This window comes from Chiloscyllium punctatum, chromosome 2, assembly GCF_047496795.1.
Source record: "Chiloscyllium punctatum isolate Juve2018m chromosome 2, sChiPun1.3, whole genome shotgun sequence".
Classification (NCBI taxonomy): domain Eukaryota; kingdom Metazoa; phylum Chordata; class Chondrichthyes; order Orectolobiformes; family Hemiscylliidae; genus Chiloscyllium; species Chiloscyllium punctatum.
In genome coordinates this window covers 78,482,821-78,509,482 of record NC_092740.1, presented here as the reverse complement: position 1 = coordinate 78,509,482, position 26,662 = coordinate 78,482,821, and the positions used below count along the sequence as shown (strand labels likewise).

The window sequence follows — 26,662 nt, the reverse complement described above, 5'->3', positions numbered from 1 at the left end:
TGAGATGTCTTTGATGTAGAGTACAGTGGCTAGGGTTTCTGGACTCATTTTGTCTGCTTGTTTGGGTTTGTTGCTGAGAAATCTGCGGACTGTGTTCATTGGGTACCCGTTCTTTTTGAATACACCGTATAGGTGATTTTTCTCTGCTATGCGTAGCTCCTCAACTCAAAAGTTGCCTCAAGTCTCAAAACTTGCTCTCCTTGTTTTCCATGAGATCTAACATTGAGAACCACAGTTACAATACTAAGAATTCCTCCAGCATACCTCAACAGCATACTTCAGGCTTGTAGTCTATGTTATAGACATCATATCTGTCCAAGTTAGACCAGCTAGCTACTTTCCTCTTTCCCTCATAGTTGCTCAAAAAAAACTAGAAGGTAAAGTGACACCTGTTTTACAATCATAAGTTAATTTATAATAAACAGTGGTCACTACATAAGACATTACAATGAGTATCAAGCAGGAGGCACCTAATAATGAAATGTGATTTGATTATCTATGTTAGATAGATATTGAAACCACTGGACAGCAAGCTACACTGTGGGCAACTCTTTCAACTTTAAATGATCTAAGCAGGAACAAATTGCTGGAAAGGCTGGATGGGGGATGATTGTGATGGGTCAGTGGGGATGGTGGAACAGATAGGTGGGAAGGAAAATGGACAAGTAGGACAGTTCAAGAGGGCGATGCAGAGTTGGATTGGTGTGCATCTGAAGTGCAGGAGAGTCCCACTCCACCAAGTACATGCAGGTCCTGGGCCACCTCCACCACCAAATCTAAGCAACCCGAAAAATGAAGAAAGAACACCTCATCGTCTGCTTTGGGACCCTCCAACCACATGGCATCAACATCAAATTTACTAGTTTTCAAATCTCCCCTCTCCCCTCCTCATCCCCGATCCAACCCTCCAATTCGGCACTGCCCTCTTGACCTGTCCTACCTGTCTATCTACCTTCCCACCTATCCGCTCCACCCTTCCCATCTTCCCTCACCTGCACCTATCTATTACGTTCCCAGCTACCTTCCCCCCCCGTCCCACCCACCTATTTATCTCTCAGCCCTCTTCCCCCTCCACATTCCTGATGCCCAAAACGTCAACTCTCCTGCTCCTTGGATGCTGCCTGACCTGTTCTGCTTTCTCAGCACACCACTTTTTGAGTCTGACTCTCCAGCATCTGCTGTCCTCACTTTCCCCTAGCACACGAAGGAAGGCAGCTGATGAGGAAAAGGTTGTTAGATGCCTCGGTGACATGATATTTTATATGACTGTCTCAAAAGATACAGTAATTTTGCTTCTGGTCCTATAACCTTCTTTTGGAATCTTTTCTCATGCCATGTCTGCATCCAGTCACATACTTCAGTAAGCTTAACCTCCATACATTTCCACTTCTTCAAAGCTTTGTCTCACAATGTCCTCACCTGCAATATATCCACTTATCTATTTTTACCTACTTCACTGATCTACACTGCCTCCTAAATGCCTCATATCTAAAATTCGAAGCTCATATGCTTCAATTCTTTCTTACCTGCACTGTTCCCTATCTCAGCCTATTACCCTCACATACCTTCCCTTTTCCCCCCACCCTTGAGCATTCATGCCCTAGAGTTATCTTGATGAACATGCCCTTATCACCAACACTCCTGTCATCCTTTTAGCCTTTACTTCAAAACAAGTCCTGGTGAAGTTGAGTTTACCACTTGTTATATTCAAAAGTCAAGGTTATTTCTGCGTTAAGAATTTGAATAAAATTTTAAAAGTTTGATTGGTGGTACGAGATAAACTATCTTTTGCTAGAAAATACTTCACGGCAATTGAAGTCTTAAAAGGAACAATTTCTGCATTGGCAAAATGTTTAACCTCTTCTACAAGAGATGTGACAGAATGTGCGCAGCAGGAAGCACTCCATGACAAGATAACAGAATTCAAAACTCACTACAAGAAAATTTGAATCCAACTAAAACACACTGGGTCAAAAGGCAAAGCATTTCTTTAGTATGGACAAAAAAAATTACCTTCTTCAACTAACACATGGGGAAAACAGATTGGAGACATTCAAAACTAGCATTCCTGCCACAATATCTGACTAGACTCATCCAACTCGAGAAGTTAGCAATTCAGGGAGGTGAAAAAGCAAGCAATACAGCATGAAAGCAGAAATGCTTTTGTTAATGATGCAGATGAGAGCTAGAGGAATGTCAACCACAAAGTCCAGTTTGCAATTACAACAAGTCACATATAAGATGCTAAAAAAAGACATTTGTACTTCTGTTCATGAATCTGAACTATCCTTGTAGCTCTAATTAAACTTTGGAATATTCTATCTGTATAATCAAGACAAAAAATTTAACTTCTGCATCGGGTGAGAATTTAAATCGTGGCTTGTACTCAAAACTAACTACAAAACTGAAGCAATTTAGAAGGAGCAAGTCCTTTAGCAGATACAACTCAAAATTTAGTCCAACAAGAAAACCGGAACAATGCAACACTTCAAAAAATTACATTTGGGTAGTAATGGGGCAATTGTACAAACTTCCTGTATACTCAGGATGCTTTAGGGCTTCAAAGTTAATGCCTCAAACTTTCACTGGTAATGGTAGCCAAAGACCTTGTGGACGCTAAAAACAAAATACCATGGCAGATAGAAATCCGAAAGAGAGAGAGCTGGAAATACTCTGCAACTCTAGCAACATTATTGAACATAGAGCCACAGAATTAACATTCCGTTTGAATATGACTTTTCTAAATCGGATCAATGGTCATTGGGGATGAGGTGGTTCAGTTTATTGATGGCAACATCAACATGTTTGCTAGGAATGATATTTATAAATGAAAAACATGATTAAAAAAGACATGTATAAAACTGAGATTTTGAAGCTCATTTTTGTTTCAGTGTTTTAAATGTGTGAACTCAAAGAAACAAGCATATTCGTTTGACAGTTAGCTATTTAGAATGGACTTGATCCACTTTACACATTACTGGAGCCAAGAATTGCATGCTAAGTAAGTTATCCAACATTCTTGAATTTATATCTAAAGGAGATTCTTATGATCTCACACTCAGTATTGGCTTTGAAAAATGTTTCAGCTGCAGGTTGCCAAAATATTCAGGGGAAAAAAAAAGCACAGGCCCACGTCAACACAATTATCAGCTGTCTAACGACTAACTAGTCACCTAACTTTGGTTTCGGTGGGAGGGGAGAAAAGGGGAGCAAACATTTTCTTCAGATCTAAACTCTCATAAGGAGATCACTGCTGATTGAAGTTGGGAACTAAGTAAATTCTTTGGGACAAACTCAATGCAAGAGAATTAAGACTTTATTGTGCCCATTTTTTTGGGCACCAAAAGAATTAATTCTGCCAGTCTGTTGGCATATCTTACCCTTGTAGCTGGACTGAAATAAATCCAAGATCACTTTGACATTGGCAATAATCACGGAGGCTTGTCAGTGTTGAATGGAACATTTGCCAGGCAAGAAGGAAGGAATGAGCGTGCACATACTTTACCTATGTGAATTTTCTCAGTGAATCTGGTTCAGTGAGAAAAAGAACAGTTTAATAATTTCAGTGGACTTACTCTGAAGTTGCATTTTTATGATTCATAAAACAAAAAACACAACTGGCCACTAAAGTATTAAGGGGCTTTGAATAAAGAACTGTTCTCGTATGGAACCAAATATGGAATCAAGAATGGATTGGTAACTGTATGGCCAACGTCCACTGAAGAACTACTGTCCACTGCACAACAGCATCTGAGGTTTAAAGATGGTGTGAAAAATAACCCACTAAGTAAGACGTGAATCAAACATCAGTATTGTAGATAGCTATCATAAATAATTCAAAACATTGTTCTCACAGGATGTTGAAGTCAATGATCCTTAAAGCAGCTGACTTGTGGGTTTTTTTTGTTTTAAAATAATTCCAGAATGATTGTAGACTAATTAAAAATGATTTTGAAAGCTGGCAATAATTCAGAAGTAATTTTTGCTTGAATCACTAATAATTACATAAGCTTTAAGCATCTCATCTTCATTATATACACATATACATTTTTCAGCATGCAAGATAATTTCCTTCCCCCAACAACCCTCTAAATATTCCTGCACTGACACACCAAAAATGTGTAACATGGAATAATTAGTTTTTTGTCACTACGTAAAGTGGCACAGTGCCCTGCGGAAAATTACACCAACGCAGTCTAAACGAATAAAATTCCGCCCTTAAAACAAATAAAATTCCATCCCCAAATAGGTAATTAAAAATTTTAGTTACAGGACTTCTACTCTGAAACTCTTAAATGAAAATGTAAACTCCAGACTTGTAAAAATTATTTTTAAATCAGAAAATGTTCCTATAGCCTGTTTCATTTGTTGATTTTAAGCACAGGAAAATTAAATACTTGCTTTATTATGAACGACATGAAGCTATTGATTTAAAGGGTTTGAATACTATGTTAAGATTGTGAAAACTGTCTTTTAAAGTCAGCATAGCCTCAGCTGTAACCATTTCAGATAGTGTCTGACAAACAGCATACGTCAGAGACAAATTCATGGATTAGTCAGTAAAAATGTTGTTTTGTTCATCTTATGGTACTTCATCTTAAAGAGTTAAAAATCACACAACACCAGGTTATAGTCCAACAGGTTTAAAAGGAAGTACACTAGTGTTCGGAGCGACGCTCCTTCATCAGGTGATAGTGTCGCTCCAAAAGCTAGTGTGCTTCCAATTAAACGTATTGGACTATAACCTGGTGTTGTGTGATTTTTAACTTTGTCCAACACCGGCATCTCCAAATCATCTTAAAGAGGCAGTGTTATTGATTGAAGTTAGATTACATTACAGTGTGGAAACAGGCCCTTCGTCCCAACAAGTCCACACTGACCCACCGAAGCGCAACCCACCCATACCCCTACATTTACCCCTTACCTAACACTATGGACAATTTCGCATGGCCAATTCACCTGACTTGAAATTAAACTTACGTGCAAACTAAAGTAAAATGCCAGACTGTGTACTTCTCCCCACAATTCTGCAGCTGATCTTTTGTTAATGTAGCTCCAATGTTACAGAATTAAGATTCCTAGCTAACTCTATACTTTCATCATGGTGATGCAAAAGCAGTTAACTTGAAGAGCTGATTAAAAGTGAAGCAAATTTATGTACTTTTAGTATTATTCTTTTTGGTTATATAAATTATTGCCCATGGACTAATGTGTACTAGAATTATTTAAAGGTTTAAAAAAGCCGTTTGTCATCTCCATACCTGTGCCAATTCTTTAAGCAGCTATTTTGTCCCAATCTCCTGATATTTGCCCATAATCCTGCAAACGTTGTGCCTCCAACTATTCATCCAATTATCTTTTAAAACTTGAATAATTCTTCTCATATGACTAGTTGATCTCCCTTGGATTTTCATGTGCCAAGTTTGTTGGGATGAAGTATTGTTGAGTATGTTCTCTATTTGACTTCTGCTCCTTTGGAGTTGTTGATTCTTTGTTGGTCTCTTCTGATCATCGCCTCTCCAACTGCTAGGATTGATCCTCCTCCAGTCTTCTGGTTTTTATGCCTTCTGCATCTTTTAAAAGAGCGTGCAGGTTACACGAGAGATGTGCAAGCTGGGGAAAATATAAATTAAGCAGATTGTTTCCAATCTCTGCTGTCTTGATTTGTGCTTTCCCCAGACTCGCTTACATCAAACTCCTATTTTTTTTAAACCATTCCCTTCCTCCCTACCTGTTCCTCACTTGTATCATTTACTCTTTCAACTCTTTACTCCATTCTCATACATCTCACATGTGATTCCATTAGCCTCTTCCAAAGTTTGTTTATTTTCAAAATGCAAATTTGAAAATGGGGTGTTGAAATTATAGTCATGGTTTCAGTGATGTGTGATTAGTAGTCATATTTGATAATAAATAGGGATAATCAGTCACATGAAACAAACTTGTTTCCCTCTCCCACTGGCCAACTCCAAGTTCAGTCTTCAAACTCGAGGTTTTAAAGCGAGACTTGTGAAAAATTATTGAACATTAAAGTAAATTTGCAATGCGTGTGAAATTAGAACAAATTATTTTCATCCCACATACACATAAAAATATAAGTCTCGTCTCCAAAGCTTTTAGAAACTTTACTTGAAAAACCAAGAGAAATTTAGAGGCACAAGCCCCTAGGTGGTGATGAAAGATTTTCTTCACCAGCTGATGGATGCAAAGATAATGAAGGACATCGTGAAGACAGAGCACGCACAATCCAAATCAATCTCAAAATCACAACACTAGACATAATACCAAATCAGAGTTAAGGTTTTTGAGATACTGAGAGCTTGAGGTAGAAACTTTAAATGAAGACATTAAAAAGATCCAATGGACAATTTGGTCATGCAAAACAAAATATGCCATTTGGAAATAAAGATGTTAAAATCTTTGTTTCAAATATTAGAAATTTATTGGAAGAAAAAGTAAGGCAAAGTAGGGAAAAAGAATTTCAGAAACTAGCTATGAATTATGGGAATCCAATGTCCAGGCTGTACAACTTTAAGGTTGTGTGCTCTATTTATTAATTCTGCAACTCAACATTGAAAATACCTCACAATGCCACCTACAGGAGTAGCAAATAACTACAAGCTGCCCACGAGAAACCTTTATGTACCATTTAATACATAATAGACAAGTATTTATATTGATCAATATTGTATTTAAATGCAGAACTACCATGTGCCCAGGTCATACATTTACAGCTTCAAACATCAGTGTGGCTGTACGAAGAAATCATTTGTACAATTATAAATAGCAGGAGAATCGACAGGGCTCATGCCCGAAACGTCAATTCTCCTGCTCTTTGGATGCTGCCTGACCTGGTGCGCTTTTCCAGCAACACATTTTCAGCTCTGATCTCCAGCATCTGCAGTCCTCAATTTCTCCTACGATTATAAATAGCCTATTTCCACCCAACCACACAATTCTGCTCTTGCAATTTGTGTTGCAATTTAAAAAAAAAGGTATGTATGAACATCTGAAGCAATAGGCAACTCTGCTCCATCATTCAACAGAATCAGGGCTGTTCTTATTACATTTTGATCTGATCCACATTCTACTTCTTCCTTGAAAAAAATCACAGATTCTGCTTCCAGTGCCATTTGAGGAAGAGAGTTCTAAAGATTCTCAATGCACTGAAAAAAAGTTCTTCTAATCTGTCTTAAATAGGCAACCATTTATTTTTAAACAGTGACCCCCCCACCACCTCCACCCAGTTCGTAGATAGAAACATCCTCACCACAGCCAGAGTGCACAAGCAATTTACAAGAATGGTTCCAGGAATGAAAAACTTCAGTGATGAGGATAGATTGAACAAGTTGGGACTGTTCCGCTTGGAGGTTTAATCAAGCTTTTTAAAAAATCATGTCTGGGTTAGACAAATTGAATAGCAGCTGTTCTGTTTTGTAAAAGGTATGAGAGTGCATAGATTTGAAATGATGTCAGAAAAAAATCTTTATAACATAGCAAAAAGGGAATGGAACGCACTGCCTGGAAGTGTGAAGAAGTTAGGTTCAGTTGAGACATTCAAGGCATTGCATGAATATTTGGATTGAAAATAAAAGTTGTTTTTAAACTTGAATGATATGGGGGAAAAGCAGCAGATTGGCACGAGGCAATGATGCTCATTTGAAGAGTCTGTTCAGGCCAAATCAGCTCCTTCTCCAGCAGACCTTCTTTGAACTACTTTCAATGCATTTACATCTTTAATAAGGAGAACAATACTGTATACAGTACAGCAGATGCAGTTTCACATGTGTGCAAGAGGAGCATAACGTTTGTTATAACTCCCTGCTTTTGTATTCAATTTGTTTTGCAAAAAAACGATAATACTTTATGAGCTGGCCTAATTACTTGCTATAACTGCATACCAACATTTATGCAATTCATGCACTAGGACACCCAATTCCCTCTCTATTTCGGACATCTCTCACCATTTAGGGAATATCTTTTTAAAAATTTTTGCATGCTAAAATGGATGATTTCACATTTTTCCACATTACACTGCCATTTCTTGATAATTTGAGTGAGTAGGCAACATTCTCTTTGTAGCTTATATGATTAGTATATTTAGTAACCACACCTTCGGTACCTTCATAAAAGTTATTCAATAGATAAATTGCAAACAAAAATGAACCAAGCATCGATCACCGTGGCTCACCATTTGTTTCACTTTGTCAACTAGGAAACAACCCATTTACACCCACATTCAACTTCCGGTTAACTAACCAATCCCATCCATGCCAACATGGCTCCCTCTAAATCATGACCTGTTATTTTCTGCAAAAACCGTTGATGTGGCATCTCATCGAACACCTTCTGGAAAACTACGTAGAGGAACCATGTGTTACTGTTTTGTAGTGCAATATGAACCATGTAGTTCTATGGCTACAATATGACACTATTACAATGCCTTGTCCTCTCTTGCCACCTAGTGGGGATAATGATGGAAGAAAGAGAAAACTTGATATTTTATTGCTTCTATTCTTTTCCTTGACAATCCTATAATCCAGCCATTTAGGCTGCTCTTCTGAAGGTACTCAGAAGTTTTTTGCTGGAGTACATATTTACAGTCCTATTACCTCGTTGCGGAGGACACCACGGACAAGATTAATCTCATCCTCACATAATGTTCCCAGATATTGATCAGGACAGTGGGCGAGCCAATTCTCCTTTCCCCAACTCAGTGATGAGCCCAATTACAAAATCTCCACCACCACATGACCAATGAGCAGTTATTTCAGTTCTGTCAGCCAAGAACTTACAGTTTTGCATGGCATATAGTGGGCGAAATTTATCCAATCTATAGGTTTTTCACTCAATTTTGGAATATCAGATCAAGTATGATCCTAGGCCTTACTGCCAAATTTATGTTACAATCTGGATAGGGATCAGAGCTTTTACGTGAAAAACTAGATAAGGTTTGGGATTCAGGAACTTTTGGAGTGAATAAACAATGAAATTTGTTTTGGCCAAACAATGAAATTCACTATACACCAGTCACAGATCTATAATATGTGTCAATTTATATTTTAACTCCTAGAGTTAAACATGGTAAATGTGGGTAATTGAACACCTCACATAGTACATCGAATAGCAAATGCAGTCAAGACAGATCCCAGATTTTTCAGCCATTACAAGAAGCTAATAAGGAAACATAGGTTGGATTGGGATATCAGAACGGCATGGACGGGTTGGACCAAAGGGTCTGTTTCCATGCTGTACATCTCTATGACTCTATGATTCTATAACTTCAAAAGGGTTTAAAATTCTTCATTTTATTTGCTGCATCATGGGCTGCCTCAGTCTAGTCAATCAGCCTCTCTCTGTATCTACACTCCCTTAGACCCTGACAAGCACAATTCCAGTCCTTCAACAGTAACACTCCCCCTTCCACTGCTCCCATCCACACCAAGTTCCAACCTTACTCAGTTGCATCAAACAAATATGGCCACAAGCTTCTCAACTGCACTGAAGTACTGATGCTCACAGGCTACTTCAGAGTCCTTCACCCTTCAACAAAGTAAGCAAACACTTACTTTCACATCTCTCCAAGAACTCCAAGTCCTGACTTAGCTGCTACTAATTTTCAGGACACCTTCCTGCATTCTAACAGCAACTGCTGTTGACACCTCACAGAAGTCATCTAGGTAGAATGAAGTTCAGCTACCTTCCCAATGTTATAGCTAACTACAGTACCCCTAAAATGGAGTCTACAGCTGAACTTTTTTGTCTCTCATACTCACTGCCTTTTGCACTCTTCTCTAGTGACCCTGAACCACTTTCAAGTGAACTATTGAACACTTTGCAATAATCCACCCCCTTAAAACTGGGAAGAATAGAATGTCACTAATACTTTCTAACGATCAAATACAGCATCCTTCATGTACCCTGAATTCTCAGAATGCCAGAAATGAGTTTTGTCTCAGATTCCTATTCATATGTAAATATGCTGTGCCCAGCGAATACTACACGTCAATCATAGGAACAATATGCACTTAATATTTTCAAAGTAAGACACTTTCGGATTCTGAATTGAATATAGTTTGAACTGTTACATGTAAGGCCATACAATTCTCAGTTGATGCTGCAAGTTAAACATATATATGAACATACACACGTGTATATTACTACAAAACAACTGAAAGGTAAATCTATCATTTCTAAATTTAAGTTATTCAGACACTAAGATCCAACTAAAATGAAAACATTTGATGCGGAATATTTTCGGATGTCTTACAGATTGAAAGTTATCACTCAGTTGAGGATGCAAGGTCCATTTGAGGAAGTTCCTTCTGTGTTAGTTATAACTGGCTAGAATAACCAAATATTTGAAAACAGTACCAGTAAAATGCATTCAACACAGACCTTAAGGAGACAATAAATGGATCAATCAAGTAGCCCTCCAATATAGCAAACTAAAAATCCATCAGCAGAAAACATAGACTATGTCTAAGTCAGCACTGAAGCTCTGAGAAATACATTTTAGATTTTGACCATTGTCCTGTATGTCATAAAACAACGCATTTCACAGAAATACTCCTACCTTCCTATCACTACCACCATTTTAAGCTTGAATTGTCTTTGAACAAGCTTTTTGCTTGTGTCTCCACTTATGGCAATACACAGAATCAGTGGTGAATTACCAGCAACAGCGTCCCCTTTCCCCTTCCCTAGTCAACTGCTCCACATCCTGCTGGAAGCTCACTTAGTGAATTCTACCCACATTGCACAATCCAAAACCTCAAACCCTGTCAGCAGGTCAACAAATTGTTGCCCCCATTTCCCACCAGAATATCCATTAACTGGAGCAAAGGCTTTGAAATTGGTGATAACACTGACGCTCTCATCAAAGTCTCCACATATGTCTATGCTTTCCACCTCACATCCTGTCCATACCAGTAAGGTGTCAGTATAGCCTTCATCCTTTAATATCTTCTAAATCTTCCAAGTACCCCATCCTATTCCACCTGTATTTCTCCATTTGTATTAAATTGCTGAACAATGTTAATGCCTATAGTAGTGACCTGGTGTATTGTGCATTTTTTGGTACAAAGAAAGTTAGAAAAACTTGTAATGCTTTATTCCAAACAAATTAGTAAAAGTATGGTTTATTTTGTTTGAAAGCAAAACAGCAAAATAAACAGATATAGATGGCAAACTGACTCGATAACAGTTTATACACTTTCTGTATAAATGTCAAATTATTTAACAGTTTGTGTTTTCAACCTGTTTAGAATACAAGACAAACTACAAATGTCAGTAATTTTTCAAAAAGGCATTTCAAACTGAGATAAACATAGTCAAGAGACAACAGTAAACACTGTCACAGTAGATCTCATATTTAGTAGCACAGGGATGGTCTCAAGTTTTAATAGCATAGAATGGCCTTAGGGCAATGGGTCAACAGTGCTGGAGCTTGGCAGTTCTCAAGTAGGAAAATCTCCTGTGCTCACTCTTATGGTCATATTCCACCAAGGATAATAATTGAAGCCAACCTTTTTACACTTTAATAAGTATTTATTTACAGATTATAAGCAAGCCCCTTCTAATCCAAACAACCGCAGTTTAAATCAGTATCTATTTATAGGTGTCCAACTCAAACCTCAGCTAACATCCACCATCTGCCTCTCCTTAAATAGTTTAAAAGCACAATCAAACTTTAGAAAGTAATGAAACACAAGGGCAGTCAATGGAGGATTTCACTTCTGCTCTAGAGGTTATAACTCAATTTTATTACAATTATGCAGCTTTTCCTCAAGACTTTTTCCTTGACACTACAAACTTGACAAAACAAAAATTGAAACATATTAAGAGCTTTCACCTCACTGAAGAGACAAGCCAGTCCTAGTCTTAAATTTGGCTCTGAAAAATCAGCTCACAGTTTAAAAGCTGTGACAAATTACACAACAGCAGCTGAGATAATCCCCAACATTCCAAATCAAAAAAATTCGAACTAAAACCCACAACATTCTTGAAAAACCAATTCAACCTGTCTCGCAAAGTTAACAGATCTTTTCAAAAATTTCAGTAGCGTGATCCATATCAGCAGTAAGAGCTAGTCTGTTCTTTGTCCAGCCAAATCCTTTCTATATCCTAAGTTTTGTTGGAATCTCTCATATATTGCCTGCAAACAAATAAAAGATCATCACACAGGGATAAAAGCTCTACCACTGAAGCAAGGGGTAATAGTGGAGGAAGTGTAAGTTATAAGCAGAGGTAAATATAAACTACCACACTCTTTCTCTAGGAAGCCCAACAATTTATTTGCACACAAACTTCTCTTTAGTAAAAACAGTTCATTAATTACACCAACTAGGGCTTCTCCTCCCCCCTCCCCCACCCCAGTGTTTCAGAGGGTGAGGGGTGACCTTATAGAGGTTTATAAAATCAAGAAGGGCATGGGTCGGATGAACAGTCAAGGTCTTTTGGCGGCAGCCCAAAACTACAGCACAAAAGTTTGAGGTGAAAGACTTAAAGGGGACCCAAGGAGCAACCTTTTCATGCAGAGGATGGGTGTATAGAACAAGTTGACAGAGGTGGTGGAGGAGACAGGTACAATTACAACATTTAAAAGGCATTTGGATCAATATATGAATAGAACGGGTTTAGAGGAATTTGGACTAAATGTTGGTGGTTTCTTTGGCCTAGTTTGTTTCAAGAGCAGTTATAAAGATAGAGGTGCTGAAGAGTCTAGGCAGTAATAGTTCATCATTGGAAGGGGAGCAGCCAGTTCTCCCAGTACAGTTTTTCTAGTTTGTTTTTAGCTGTAACAGTCACAAGAGGAGTGTCCAGGGGAGTTGCAAGTTTCAGTAGAGAACTTGTGACTTTCTTCTGAGATCGCTCTCTCTCTATGTTGCTCGCGCCTGCCTATAAGAATGCGTGTTTGAATTTACCTATTTGTCAAGGGATGTCTTTATGGGATGTTACCATATTGGAACAGTTCATTAGTAATAGTTACTGTATCAAGTCAGTTAAGTTTTCCAATAGTTACCCGAACTTCCATTTTCTTGTGTTGGTGTTTCAAGTGTAGTGTTTAAATAAATTCTGTTATGTTTAAAGCTGAATAGTTAGACCAGTTACATCCCACCTGGAAAATCCACTTCACGGCAGTCTTTAAAATAAGAAAAGATTAGGGTCTAGGCTATCTTTTTAAAATATTTGGGGGGTGGGGGGCAAAGTCTGGTCTGGTCCAAAACACTGGCAAATGGGATGAGGTTAATTTAAGATATCTAGTTGGCATGGACAAGTTGGACTGAAGGGTCTGTTTCTATGCTGTACAACTCTATGACTCTACCTTTCAAACTGTGTTTTATGCATAATGTGGTTTGTTCTTTTTTTTAAAAGTAAAAAAAACTTCTATTTTAGTGTCAAAGAAAATCTGCAGCCTGTGTGCCTGTTTCAGTGAATGACCACAACGTCAAATTAAAAGAAAAATCCATCAAGCAAGATTTCTTTCCAGGACCTAACTCATCCACTCAATCACAGAACTGTTACAGTGCAAAAGGAGGCCATTCAGCCCATTGTGCAAGCACCAGCTCCTCAAATGAGGCCCATTACCTAGGTGCCAATCTTGAACTTTCTCCTACAACTTTGCACATTAATTGGATAAATATCATCTGGTATTTCCTTGGACAGTTCAATTCAACCTGCCTCTAACACACTTCCAAGCGTTGGATTATATTTTTTCTTGTTTTTTTTCCTCAGCAGAGTCAGTGCCTTTTTTTCTCCCTCTACCCCACACTACCGCCTAAGTGCGGTAGTGCTTATATTTTCTCCAGCACCCATGTGTGCGTGCAGGTGTGAGACACAGCGAAAGACAACATGTGTACAAATCTTTATTCAGTTTCCACCACTAGGAAGAAAGGAAACACAAGATTGGCCAGTGACAAGCAGTGCCCTTCTCATCAAAGGACAATGCTGCATGATCAAAAAGTGAAGGGGAGGGCAGGGGTTAAATCAAAATAGAGTTGGAGGGGCAATTCGACACTCCACTTCCTGAACAGATTGATGGCGTTGGACGATACCACGTGGCATTGGATTCTATAAGCATTCCATAATCTAACTACCAATTGTGAAAACAAATTTCCTCAAAACACATTTGCTCTCTTTACTAATCATTATATCTGTGTCCCTTGGTTCATGATCCCTTCAAAAATGGGAACGGTTTCTTCCTTCCTACTCTATCCTGTCCCCAATATGATTCTGAAAACCTCTATTAGGTCTCCTCTTAGCCTTCATCTCTGTAACAGCAGTCCCAACTTTTTCAACCTATCCTCTCAACTGGTTTCAGCAATGAGAAATTTAACTCTTGAGATTCGCATCTGCACTTTTTCCAGTACATTCATATCAAGTTACACTGAACATTTAGAAAACTCTGGTTAGGCCTCAACTATAATACTATGTCCACTTCTGCAACCATGTGAGGAACATGGTTCCAAGCTCAGATAAATTACTTACCTTGCAATCTATATCCATTTTTATTCTAAAGCTGCATTGTATAACAGAATCCATAGGGAAACTTCATTTTATAGAAATATGATGTCGATATTAGAATACTTTTATGCTAAGACTTTCAATTTACAAGCTATTTGACTTGTTTCACATTAGTATCAATGATTTCAAGATGGCATTTGGGGGAGCTTGGTGTGGTATTGTTATAAATCAGTAGCATGTTTAAAAATGTAATCAAAGCATTACTTCCTGGTCAAAGTACACAAAGTGTACTAATCTAAATGAAAAAATGAACAAGTAATAACATTTTTTATAAATGTACCCTGGAAATATACCATTTCACACTTGTATGATAGATCAGCATCTAACATATGGCATGCAAACTTTACTAGTTTTACACTGAATGTTACTGTGGTGCTTTATTGATATTTGTGTTTTGCTGGTGTCTGGGAATGAGATGTTAAAGGTTAATTTGTTCTGCTGACATGTAAGATATTGGATGTCTGGTGGTGGTGGTGGGGGGGGTGGGGGGTGGGGTTTCTGTCTTGTAGGCAGGGTGTGACAACGTAGTCGCACACTGTTTCTGGAAATAATCTAATCACTTTATATTGTCTTTGGGTGACTACGGGGGGATTGGCAAGGGGTTGTGTCTTGTGTGCATGACTGACTGTGATGTATAATCCTGTCTAAAGGGAGGATGGTTCCCTTGTTCAGAGAGCTTTGCTTGACACGCTCCACAGGCATTGCAAAGCTTGTTAAGTGATCCTCCAAAAGCTGTTACTTGCTGAAATAAATCATGGCTGTTCACAGAGGTTACATCTGCAGTTACATCAAGCTTGTTAGAATTTCAAGAAGGAAACCTAACAGGGTCATGTTAATTTTCAATCGTTATCTCTGACTCTATGTCTATATTAGGGTCACATTGGAAAATAGTTGAGGAAAGAACAGTGCTCAAGGTACTTCCATCCCCATTTTGTCTGATGTTAAGAATTCCACTGTATCGACACTCACTGGATTACTGTCAAGATGTCGCATTCACTGAATCATCTGATCTTTGCAACCCCACCCATTTTTTATTTTGTTCCACTTTGGCTGAAAGGAGGAACTGTTTCTCCATCGTTCATTTTCAAGGTAGAGACGGAATACAACAAGAACGCTCAAGCACATCTACCAATTAGAACCAAAAAATCCAATCCAACTCAGAAACCTTAGTACAAGTCCCAATTTAAATGCTAATACTGATCCCTGGGACCTCAAATGAATCAAATTTTAATACAATCACTTAAAAGTCCTTAACAATTTTGATAGATTTCAAAATGCACAGCGCAATTCTATTAACCATGTAGGCATTTAACGGATTACCCAACAACTTTTCTTAAAAAAAGGGAACCTCCATTATTGTCCAACTGCTAGGCACCCAGCTCACAAATTCTGATCTTACTTCTGGTAGAAAATGACAATGCCAACTTTGTTCCTTTTTGGCGTAACTCCTGTCCAGTGTCAGGCTGATGTCACATACCTGCAATTTTATGGAGAGAATTTATGTTGTATTCTAAACTTTAAAGATAAAAGCTGTATATGGACAACTTACCATGATTCAAGGTGGCCACTGAAGGCCAAGTAAGCTTCTATGATTTCTGCACAAAAAAGAATTAACTACTGCTTAATTATACTTCTGGAAATTTATTTTACCAAAAAAAAACGATGATGATGGGGCGATTCTTTTCAAAAGTGAAGAATCCATCTTTACTTTTGAAAATTCATTGATGGGATTTGGGTATCACTGGCTGAGCCAGCATTTATTGCCTATTCCCGATGCCCAGATGGTAGTTAAGAATCAACTGTATTGACATGGATTTGGAGTCACATGTAGGCCAGACCAGGTAAGAATGGCAGATTCTCTTCCCAAAAGGACAAGTGAACCAGATGTGTTTTTCTTGTCAAGTGGCAATGGCCGAATGGTCATCATTGGACTCTTATTTCCAGATTATTTTTCAATTCAAATTCTACCATCTGCCATGGCAGGATTCAAACCCAGGTCCTCAGGACCTTACCTGGGTCTTTGGATTAATAGTCTTCCAATAATACCATTATGCTATTGCCCATCTCTAAATTAATGTCTGTGTAGCTAATGAGTGAGCATGCTTCGGCAGTTCTCATGATTTAAAATGACCCAAAATGCTTTACGCTTATGACTGCAAGTTTCAACACCAAAAAAGTGGTAAAACACACTTTCAGAAACCACCCAATTCTCCTTTCCATCTAAAACTTCCAGGTTTCTGTAAAAAAAAACTTGATTCAAAAATTCTCTGGATCAGTGAAATACTTGGATGGCGGTCTCATTAATACAGACTGCACAGAATAAAAGGTAAATGATTGTGTAAATACTTTCACATCCTATGCTCAAATCACAACTGCTATATTCTGACTTGGAGTACTTGCTCACACAATAGTTATCCAGAAGACTATAAACTCACCAGATACCTTGTATAGCTAAGTCAAAGACCATGTATGCCAGCTAGCACAGCCTCATTACATTCTCTCAGATTTGGCTCACCAATTCTGAAAACAAGTGACTGTCATAATATGTCAGGGGTCTCATTTTTCATGGCAACTGGAAATCATCTGATATTTACTTATAAATGGGTGCCATACTAACTAGCATTGTAAATTATTATTTTTCCTCAGGTATATCCCCTCCTTTTCAACATACTAATCACCACTTACACCTGGAAAAAAAACTCAGCCTTACTATGAATGCTTGACCATCCCCTTAATTCATGCCTAATTTTCCTACAAGTACACCTCTTATCAGATTTCTGCTGTCACATTAAAATGGCCAGATTTTACTCTGACTGTGGTGTAAGACCATAAGACATAGGAGTGGAAGTAAGGCCATTTGGCCCATCGAGTCCACTCCACAATTTAATCATGGCTGATGGGCATTTCAACTCCATTTACCCGCACTCTCCCCATAGCCCTTAATTCCTTGCGAGATCAAGAATTTATCAATCTCTGCTTGAAGACATTTAATGCCCCGGCCTCCACTTTGCTGCGTGGCAATGAATTCCACAGGCCCACCACTCTCTGGCTGAAGAAATGTCTCATTTCCATTTAAATTGACCCCATCTAATTCTAAGGCTCTGCCCACCTAACGGAAACAACTTCCCAATGTTCACCCTTTCTAAGCCATGCATTATCTTGTAAGTTTCTCTTAGATCTCCCCTCAACCTTCTAAACTCTAATGAATATAATCCCAGAATCCTCAGCCGTTCATCATATGTTAGGTCAACACTTCCAAGGATCATCCGTGTGAAATTCTGCTGGACACACTCAGTGTCAGAATGTCGTTCCTGAGATGTAGAGCCAAAAATTGGACAGAATTCTAAATGGGGCCCAACTAGAGCTTTATAAAGTCTCAAGAGCACATCACTACTTTTATATTCCAACCCTCTTGACATAAATGACAACATTACATTCGCTTTTTTAATCACGGACTCAACTTGCAAGTTAACCTTTCAAGAATCCTGGACTAGCACTCCCAGATCCCTTCGTACTTTGGCTTTATGAATTTTCTCTCCGCTTAAAAAAATAGTCCATGTATTCTTCATGTTGAATTTCGTCAGCCATTTCCTGACAACTCTCCTAAACTGCCTAAATCTTTCTGCAGCTCCCCATCTCCTCAGTACGACCTGCCTGTCTGCCTAACTTCGGATCATCGGCAAACTTCGCCAGAATGCCCCCAGTCCCTTCATCCAGATCATTAATATACCAAGTGAACAACTGAACCCTGCAGGATACCATTTGTCACAGCTGCCATTCCAAAAAAGAACCTCTTATCCCAATTCTCTGCCTTCTGTCAGACAGCTAATCCTCAATACATGCCAGTAACACACCTCATGTAGTACTCATCCTTGCTCAATTTTCTATGACCTTTGCCACACTCAATTATAATGTCCTCCTCTAAAACCTTCCTCTGTTGACCGACGCATTGTCACTACCACTTCTTGGCTCTAACACACCAATTAACACGTAGCCAGAGTTTCTCCAGCAAAACCTTCTCTTCAATTCTGAACCAGAGTCGCAAATGACCTAATCTTGGTCCACTCCCTTTTCCTCATCACACATTGCCCCTTTGTGACATCAGAAGACATGGAGCCAGCTTTAAAAAGTACACAGAATACAGCTCCTGCCTGCTCACTCTACTCCACCACTGCTACTACATACTCAAGATGACTTATCTGATACCAGTCTTGGATGAACCAAATATTTTCCTCAGGATAAATGTTATCAAATTATCAGCCATAATCACAGAGAGAGATTTGTCCATTAATTCCATTCCTTTCCTTAGCAACCTGATTCAAATTCAAGTTGAACCAGGCAACTCCATAATTTTGACATCCTATTGAAATCCCAATTCATAATTTGATCCCACATTCTCCACAATGCATAGATAAGCTACTTCCACAGCGTCATGTGCCTTCACAACTTGACCAATCTCCTGATAAAATAAAATTCAAGTCATTCCTTTGTTAATAAAAATTTAACTACTCCAGTGGCTTCCAGGTAGGCTTGATAAACCTACTCTCTTCAAAGTCATCCTTCAAACCCACACCTGAAATTTATGATTGTCCTATCTCTCACTTTTCCCTGTGAGGTACTTCACCAAGTAAGATATCAGAATACATAGGTGTTATATAAATTCAAGCTGTTGGTGAGTTTAAAAGTGTAGTACAGAATGCAAAGACAACTTTGACCAAGAAGATAATTATGTTAGATTGTATCAGTATTTGGCTAATTTATCATCACTGTAAAATGTCCATATTCTGAAGTAACCCAAGAAGTGATTCTCAGAACTTTCTCCCTCTATAGGTTTATTGATACTTTTAGTCTAAGTCCTTCAGTTATAACATACGTTTCATTTCCACTAATTTGCAAAAACACGATTGATGAATTGAGGACACTGCTTCTAAAACACAAAGTTTTAAAGCGTGTATTGGTTATAATGCGATTTGTCTTCATTACTCTAAATGGTGCTATTACATGATTTTCTTATACCACACGTTATAGTAGAACTGACTGCATCCTGAATATACCTAAAACATGACCCTGAATTGTACACAGGAAATTCTTCCTTGGGCTATAAGCTTTGCTCAGAAGTAAAAGTGCGAAGATAATAAAGTAATTGAAGAACCTTTACCAAAACATAATTCAGCAAAGGTGACACAGAATTAGGTTAATACCAACTATACCCAGTACTGCAGCACCCAGTCATTAATTCACTTGTATCCACCTAAATTGCATGTTTTGAATGGAGTCAACAAACTTTGCAACCATCATAATAAAAAAAATGAAAGAAGACTGGTTAACTGATTAAACAAATATTGGGAAGCAATTCTGATGTTACCAGCAAATAAGGTTCTGTAGCAACCTACTAATGGTATAAGTAAGTTGGTATGCTGAAAAATTAGGCAAAGAAGAAAAGGTAAGAGATCAGAAACTTGGTGGGACAGACAAATCATAAACAAAAATATTTGAAGGAGATATCTGACTAATAGTCATGTGTTAAAATCTTCCATTTGTTTCCTATCGAGAATGTAAATTCCTTTGCAATGGGGCGACTCGTAGAAAATTCCTTGAAATACATAACAGGACTCTCAGCATCTGCAAAGAGAAGAAACAGAATAAATGTTTTAAAATATTGTGTTCTTTCTCCTTACAGATGTTGACAAATCTGTTCATTGCACTGAATGTACTTTTATTTCTGATTTTCAGTACTTAGTCTATTGTTATTTTAACTGTTATATAATTGGTAAAAATACTAAAGAAATGTTGCAAGCCTGAAAAACTCTGCCAAGAAATAAAGCTTCAGCTACATGAAAGTATAGGAAGTCTCAAGATTAAGGGACCTTTGCAGGTTCAATTTATAAGTGTTTAGTTGAGATGAACAAGTTCAGCACATTATCTCCATGTGCTAGATCAGATGACTAAAAGCTTGGTCAAGATGAGATTTGGGAGTCCCCTAAAAAAAAAATCAGCAGAGATGGGTGGAGAAGTTCAGAGATTTGAGCAGCAGCAGGTAATTCTAGAGCTAAGTATCTGAACACACACGTATAATGAGTAAAATCATAGATTCTCAAGAGGCCAGAATTGGAGACACACAGATTTCAGATATTTGTTGGGCTGAAGGAGGTAACTGGGAGAGGTGAAAGTGGGGATGAAAACTGTTAAAACGAACTGCTGGGTCAAAGCCAATATAAGTGTGTATAGGGGTAGTGAATGAATAGGTCTCAGTGTGACGCGATATGCGGACAGTAAAGTTTTGGATATTCTCATGTTTGCATAGATGGAAGGCCAGAATGAAAGCAACAAAGGCAAAGGTAAGAGCTTTAGCAGATTTGAGCAATGTTAGAGAGGTTCAGGTTTTGGTGACGATGGAGTAGATCCAGTAGAGGGCTCGATCAGCGATCCAATCACCCTCAAATATTTACTATCATCAAATCTAGTGCAAAGTGGCAGCAGTGGGTATCGTCAACTTAATGACTGCAGCAATTCACCAATGCCTCCTTCAGAGCACAGTTCAAACCCATGACTTCTACCAGCTAGTGAGCTACAAACACATGGGATCACCACCTGCAAGTTCATCTCCAACCCACATACCATTTTATCAGAGTAATATATTGCCACTGCATCATGGTCACAGCATTAAAAATCCCAGAATGCCTTAACAGCACTTTATGTGTACGTAGACCAGTTCAGCATGGAGACTCGCCACCATATTCACAGTAGTTAGGGATGAGTAATGCTCACACCCACAAAATAAAAAAAATCATTTTTCCACTCAGTTATTTATCTTAATAGAGATATGTCAACTGACATTTAATAACAGCTGGATCAAAAATGCAAGATTTTATCAGATGAATGACATTCACACAATGTTTAAATTGGGTGGAATATAAGAAAGACTGTCATGAGGCTTCTTAATACAACTTTCTACTCCAAACTAAACTAAAACGTCCAAAACAAAGTGTGCATTTGAATGGAGTTCAATTCAGCTCATCCTTAGAAAAATAAATTTCAATTTTGTAGAAGTAGAAGAGATGAAAGCATTCTTTCTCTTTTTCTCACATATGTGGGGAATTGAAAGTACAGGGCTCAGTCTGAGTAGTTTGGAAAATCTTTTCTGCAAGTTTAAATGGCTTAGCATCTGCGTGGTGAGATGGTACCACTCTTCTCCCATAGTCAGAACGAGACAGAATCAAATTGTGATCCAGGGCTTGGAGCACAAAAAAATGGTCAAGGTAGCACTGCTCTGTCAGAGGTGTCATCTTTCAGATGAGACATTAAACCCAGGAGCCATCTTCCCACATAGGTGTACACAAAGATGCCAAAGCATTACTTTGAAGAACAGCAAAGAAGTTTATCTGATACCTTGGTCAATATTGAGTGTTCAATTAACTTCAGTGAAACAACTTATCTGACTATGTTCACATTGTTGTTTGAGCATCTTTGATGTGTGGGAACTAGCTGCTACAGCACAGTAATTACTAAACTTCAGAAATACTTCAGTGGCTGTAAAAGCCACCGGATGTTCTGAGGTTCCAAAGGATGCTCTTAAATGCCTATCTTTCCCTCATTGTACTCAGAGTTGAACATTTTTGAAATTCTCTTGCCCCAAAGGCTCACAAATTCTGACCCATAAGACCGAGATCACCAGTCACGAAAGGAATAAAGAGGTATAGGGATAGGGTGGGAAAGTGGAGTTGATGTAGTTTGGTTATGGTTATATTCGATGTCCAAGCCAACTGACCTAAAACTACACCTATTTATATTCTTAAGTACACAAAATGGAAGGAAAGTGAAAATATTTTATTTAACCAAAGGAAGTCAGGTGGTTTTCAATTTCCAGATTTGTCGGTATTTGTTCAACACAAAAAGAGACCAAAGTAAACATGTAGTTCATGGAATCTGGGGGTAACAGTCCAAAATAAGAATTTTAAATAAAATCAGAAAATGGAAACAGTAAGCAGATCTGGTGATAGATGAGGAAGAGAAAAGCAATTACTGATCCATTTCAGTGATCTTTTGTGTGAACTAAAAGTAAAATTTAGAAATTAACACATTTTTTAAAAACTTCGGTCAGAGTGAAGTACTAAGGCGGATTCTCCTCCATATCTGCTGCAGGGGCAAAGTATTTTCCGTACTTTCTATTTGCATTGGCAATATAAAATGCCAACCCACTGAATCTACAGCGAAGCACGTTTTCATGTGGGCCTGAGGAACCGCTGGCCCCTGCGTTTCCGATGCAAAGTGATAATGCAAACAGATCCAGAAGCGCCGCCAACGACAATCCGGGTTTGTGGGACGTCCCAAGACGACTCTTATTTTCAAACTGCAAAAGATAGGTCTGTAAAATAGTCAAACCTCCCACCCCAGCCAACAGGGGAGTGGACAGAAAATATCCATAGACAGTCAAGAGTTTAGCGCTAATTATACAGCATCGAGGCGTGTTCACCCACCTCATTGTTGACATTCACCGGCGCTACTTCTACTTCTACTTCTGCTGCTGCTACTGCCACCGATGCCATGTTGCACGACGACGTGAAATAGAACGCGGCCCGGAGCTCGTGAAAGGAAATGGAACGCGGCCCGGAACTCGTGAAAGGAAATGGAACGCAGCCCGGAGCTACTCTGCAAATCATTTGCGTTCCGGTCCCAATACGCATGCGGACGGCAATCCACCAGGTTCAATACATGTATTGCATTTCGTATGAATCCAGTACTGTCAAAATAATCAACTTTATCGTGCGAGATGAAGCCTTTAACAAGAACAAAAGATGACAGATTTTTAAAATATTTTAATTTTTAATCACATAACTAATGGGTAACAGAAACAAAACCCGAAATCAGAAACAAAAACAGAAATTGGTGGAAAAGCTCAGCAGGTCTGGCAGCATCTGTGCAGAGAAGTCAGAGTTAACATTTTAGGTCGAGTGACCCTGCATCGGAACGGGAAAATACAAATGTTGTTACTTTATTTTGTTACACGTCTTCACGATTTCTCTAGCCTGCTTGGAGAAAAACAAATCATTTAAGTTATTCGGGGAGTCGTGCAGTGCACCAAATGTAGCTGGAAGACACCCTTGAAGAACTCAAAGTGAGGTACTTCAACTTTTACAGCAAAGTTGCAACACCGATGCTAAGTTTGCAGATAGCACTCCTCGGAATTACCATGTTCAATTCCACGATATAGAGTGAATTAGAAAGAAATCCATCTAGCCATTTGACTATAAGGATGAAATTTAAAATTATTAACTGCAGTTGTAATTCAGTGCCCGACCATTACATTTCAAAAGATGTTCTAGTTTTATACATGTTTCAATTGGACAGCATGCGTGAAACATGCACGCATACTTGCAAACACACGTAAAGAGCAAGAGTAGAGCATTCAGCCTGTCAAGTTAAGATCATGGTTGAACTGATTGTAACCTCACATACGCTCTCTGACTAACTCCTGATGACCTTTCACCTCTTAACAAGAATCTATCTACCACCGAAAATCACCGAATTGTTCTGGCATTGAAGGCCATTTTGCCCATTGTGTCTGCACCAATTCTGATTCAAGCCACTCTCCTGCCCTTTCCCCATACGCTTGCACACCGTTACTATCTAAATAATCATGCAATACTCTCTTGAATGCCTTGATTGAACCTGCCTCCACTGCATTTCCAAAAACTGCATTCGGTATCCTAACTACTTACTGAGTGAAAAAGATGTTTTTCACATCGCCCTTGCATCATTTGCACATCACTTTAAATCTATGCCATTTTTTTTCCCTTTATGAGCAGGAACAGCTTCTCCCTAGCTACTCTGTCAGCTTAGAAATGATTTTGAAAACTCAAAGAAGAATGTTCACAACTTCTTTAATCTATCTTCATAACAGAAGTTTTCATCCCCAGGACCATTCTTCTAAATCAATTCTATGCTACTTTCAATGGATTTACATCTTTCCTGTGATGTGGCACTCGCAACTGTATACAATACTCCAGTTGAGATCTAACAAGTGTCTTGTACAAGTTCAACATCAGCTCTCTACTCTTGTGTTCTAAGATCCTATTAATAAAGGTGAGGTCACTTTATGCTTTATTAACTGCTGTCTCCAGCAGTCCTGCCACCTTCAGTGATCAGTGCACAGATGCACCTCAGTCCCTCTGGTCCTGCACCCCTTTAGAATTATACTCCCTATTTTGTATTGCCTTTCAATGTTCTTCTGACCATATTACACTGTTCCACTTTGACTCTCACCTGCCACCTATCTACCCACTCCAGCAACTTGTCAATATCTTTTTAGAGTTTCATTTTGTAAGATTACTGTCATATGCAAATTTTGATATTGTCCCCTGCACACCAAGATCCAGAACATTAATCTAGATTAGGAAAAACAAAGATCTCAACACTGGACCCTTTAATACATAAAATATTCAAGGATTGCTTCAGGAAAAAGTGGTTCAAAGAAATAAGACCCTCTGAAAGAAGAAGAATGACCTAATCTCTGTTGTAAATGGGTGACCCCTAATTTTTAAACAGTGTCTAGAATCCCCCATAAGGGAGCTCTCCACAGCCACCTGTCAGGGCCCCACAGGATTTTTATATGTTTCAATCAAGTTGCATCGTATTCTTCTAAACCATAATGGGTACAGACCTAGCCCATCCAAACTTTCCAAAAATGACAATCTGTGCGTTCCAGGTATTAATCCAGTAAAATTGCTGTGAGCTGCCTCCAGCATAATTACCCAGAGATCTACTTATCTCAGAAGTTCTGCAATCTCTCACCATTTAGGTAAAATGTTTCATTTATATTTTTCGTGACAAAATGCATAATTTCACATTTTCCCACATTTTACTCCATCACCTCTTTATCATTCACTTAATCTGTCACTATCTTTTTGTAACCCGCTTCGATTCCTTTGCACAATTTATTTTCCTCCTTTTTGTGTTGTCAACAGGTTCTGCAACTATACTTTCCATCTCTTCATCCAAGTAATTCATATGAATTGTAAACCGTGTTGTTCCCAACACAGATCCAATAGCAAACCATTCGTTACATCATTCCCAACCTGAATAAAAATCCATTTGCATCTAATGCAGTGATTGTAATGAGATCAGCCAGGTGGACCTCATAGAATGTCACTTCCCTGATTGAGGCTGTTAATCTGGTCCAAACAGGGTATCCTGGCTGACAAATATAAACAGGTGGGAACGAACACTAATGAAGTCCTAGGATGCCCTGCCTCCACTTCATTATTGTACAGTTCCATTGGTTTTTACTCACCTTTTTGTATTTATTAATAAAAAGGGAACTTTAATGTCTTGAGATTTGCTATAAAATAAACTGATTTGTGGGGGAAAAAAGGACAGGTGAAGCCTGGGCCTGGCCAAACTGGCCATAAACACGTCCAGGCAGCGGGCCGTGGAGGGGGTCATTAGGGCCGATTGCTTGCCCCTCTTCTGCGGTTACGTTAGAGCCTGGGTGTCCTTGGAGAAGGGGCATACGGTGTCCACCAACACCCTTGAGATTTTCAGGGAAAGGTGGGCACTGCAGGGAGTGGAGTGTATTGTTTCCCAGTCCAACTCTATTTCGATTTAATCCCTGTCCTCTCCCTTCACTGTTTGATCTGCTGCTTGCCACTGGCCACTCAGGTGTTTCCTCTTTTCCTGGTGGTTGAATATAAATAAAGATTTACACACTTGTTGTTTTTCACTGTACACACGACATGGGTGCTAAAAGAAAAATAAAAGAAAAAAAGAAAAAAAACAAACAGGAGGAGCAGAGGAGAACCATGAATAAGCTGGATCATTGTCAAGTACTATGTGTAACTAAATGGTGACTGGATATCGGCCTGTGTGGAGTTATTGCACTTGATGTCTGCCAATTAATAGAACCAGTTCTGAAGACAAGATCAAGTGTCACTTCGGTGGGAATGGTTTAATCAGGTGCAGTCAACATGGTTTTGTTAAGAAATGTTTGAAATTTAATTAACTTAAGTAAATTTTGTGAGGGTGTAACAAGGAGGACTGTTGAGGGTTGTGCAGAACATGTTGTCTACATAGATTTTAACAAGGTTATTGGTAGATTTGTACTTGGCAATCTGTTGGAAATGTAAAATCCCATAGGATT

At 38.6% G+C, this 26,662-nt stretch overlaps 1 protein-coding gene across 1 annotated transcript in view; it reads right to left on the bottom strand.

Annotated features, from left to right (window-relative positions):
- Positions 1–23,303, bottom strand: part of srfbp1 (serum response factor binding protein 1) — a 215,260-nt gene extending 191,957 nt beyond the window's left edge. The window contains exon 1 of the mRNA XM_072584334.1: positions 23,004–23,303. Within this exon, the coding sequence (XP_072440435.1) occupies positions 23,004–23,210 (207 nt within the window). The 5' untranslated portion in view covers positions 23,211–23,303. The remainder of the gene's footprint in view (positions 1–23,003) is intronic.
- Positions 23,304–26,662: the final 3,359 nt, after the last annotated feature.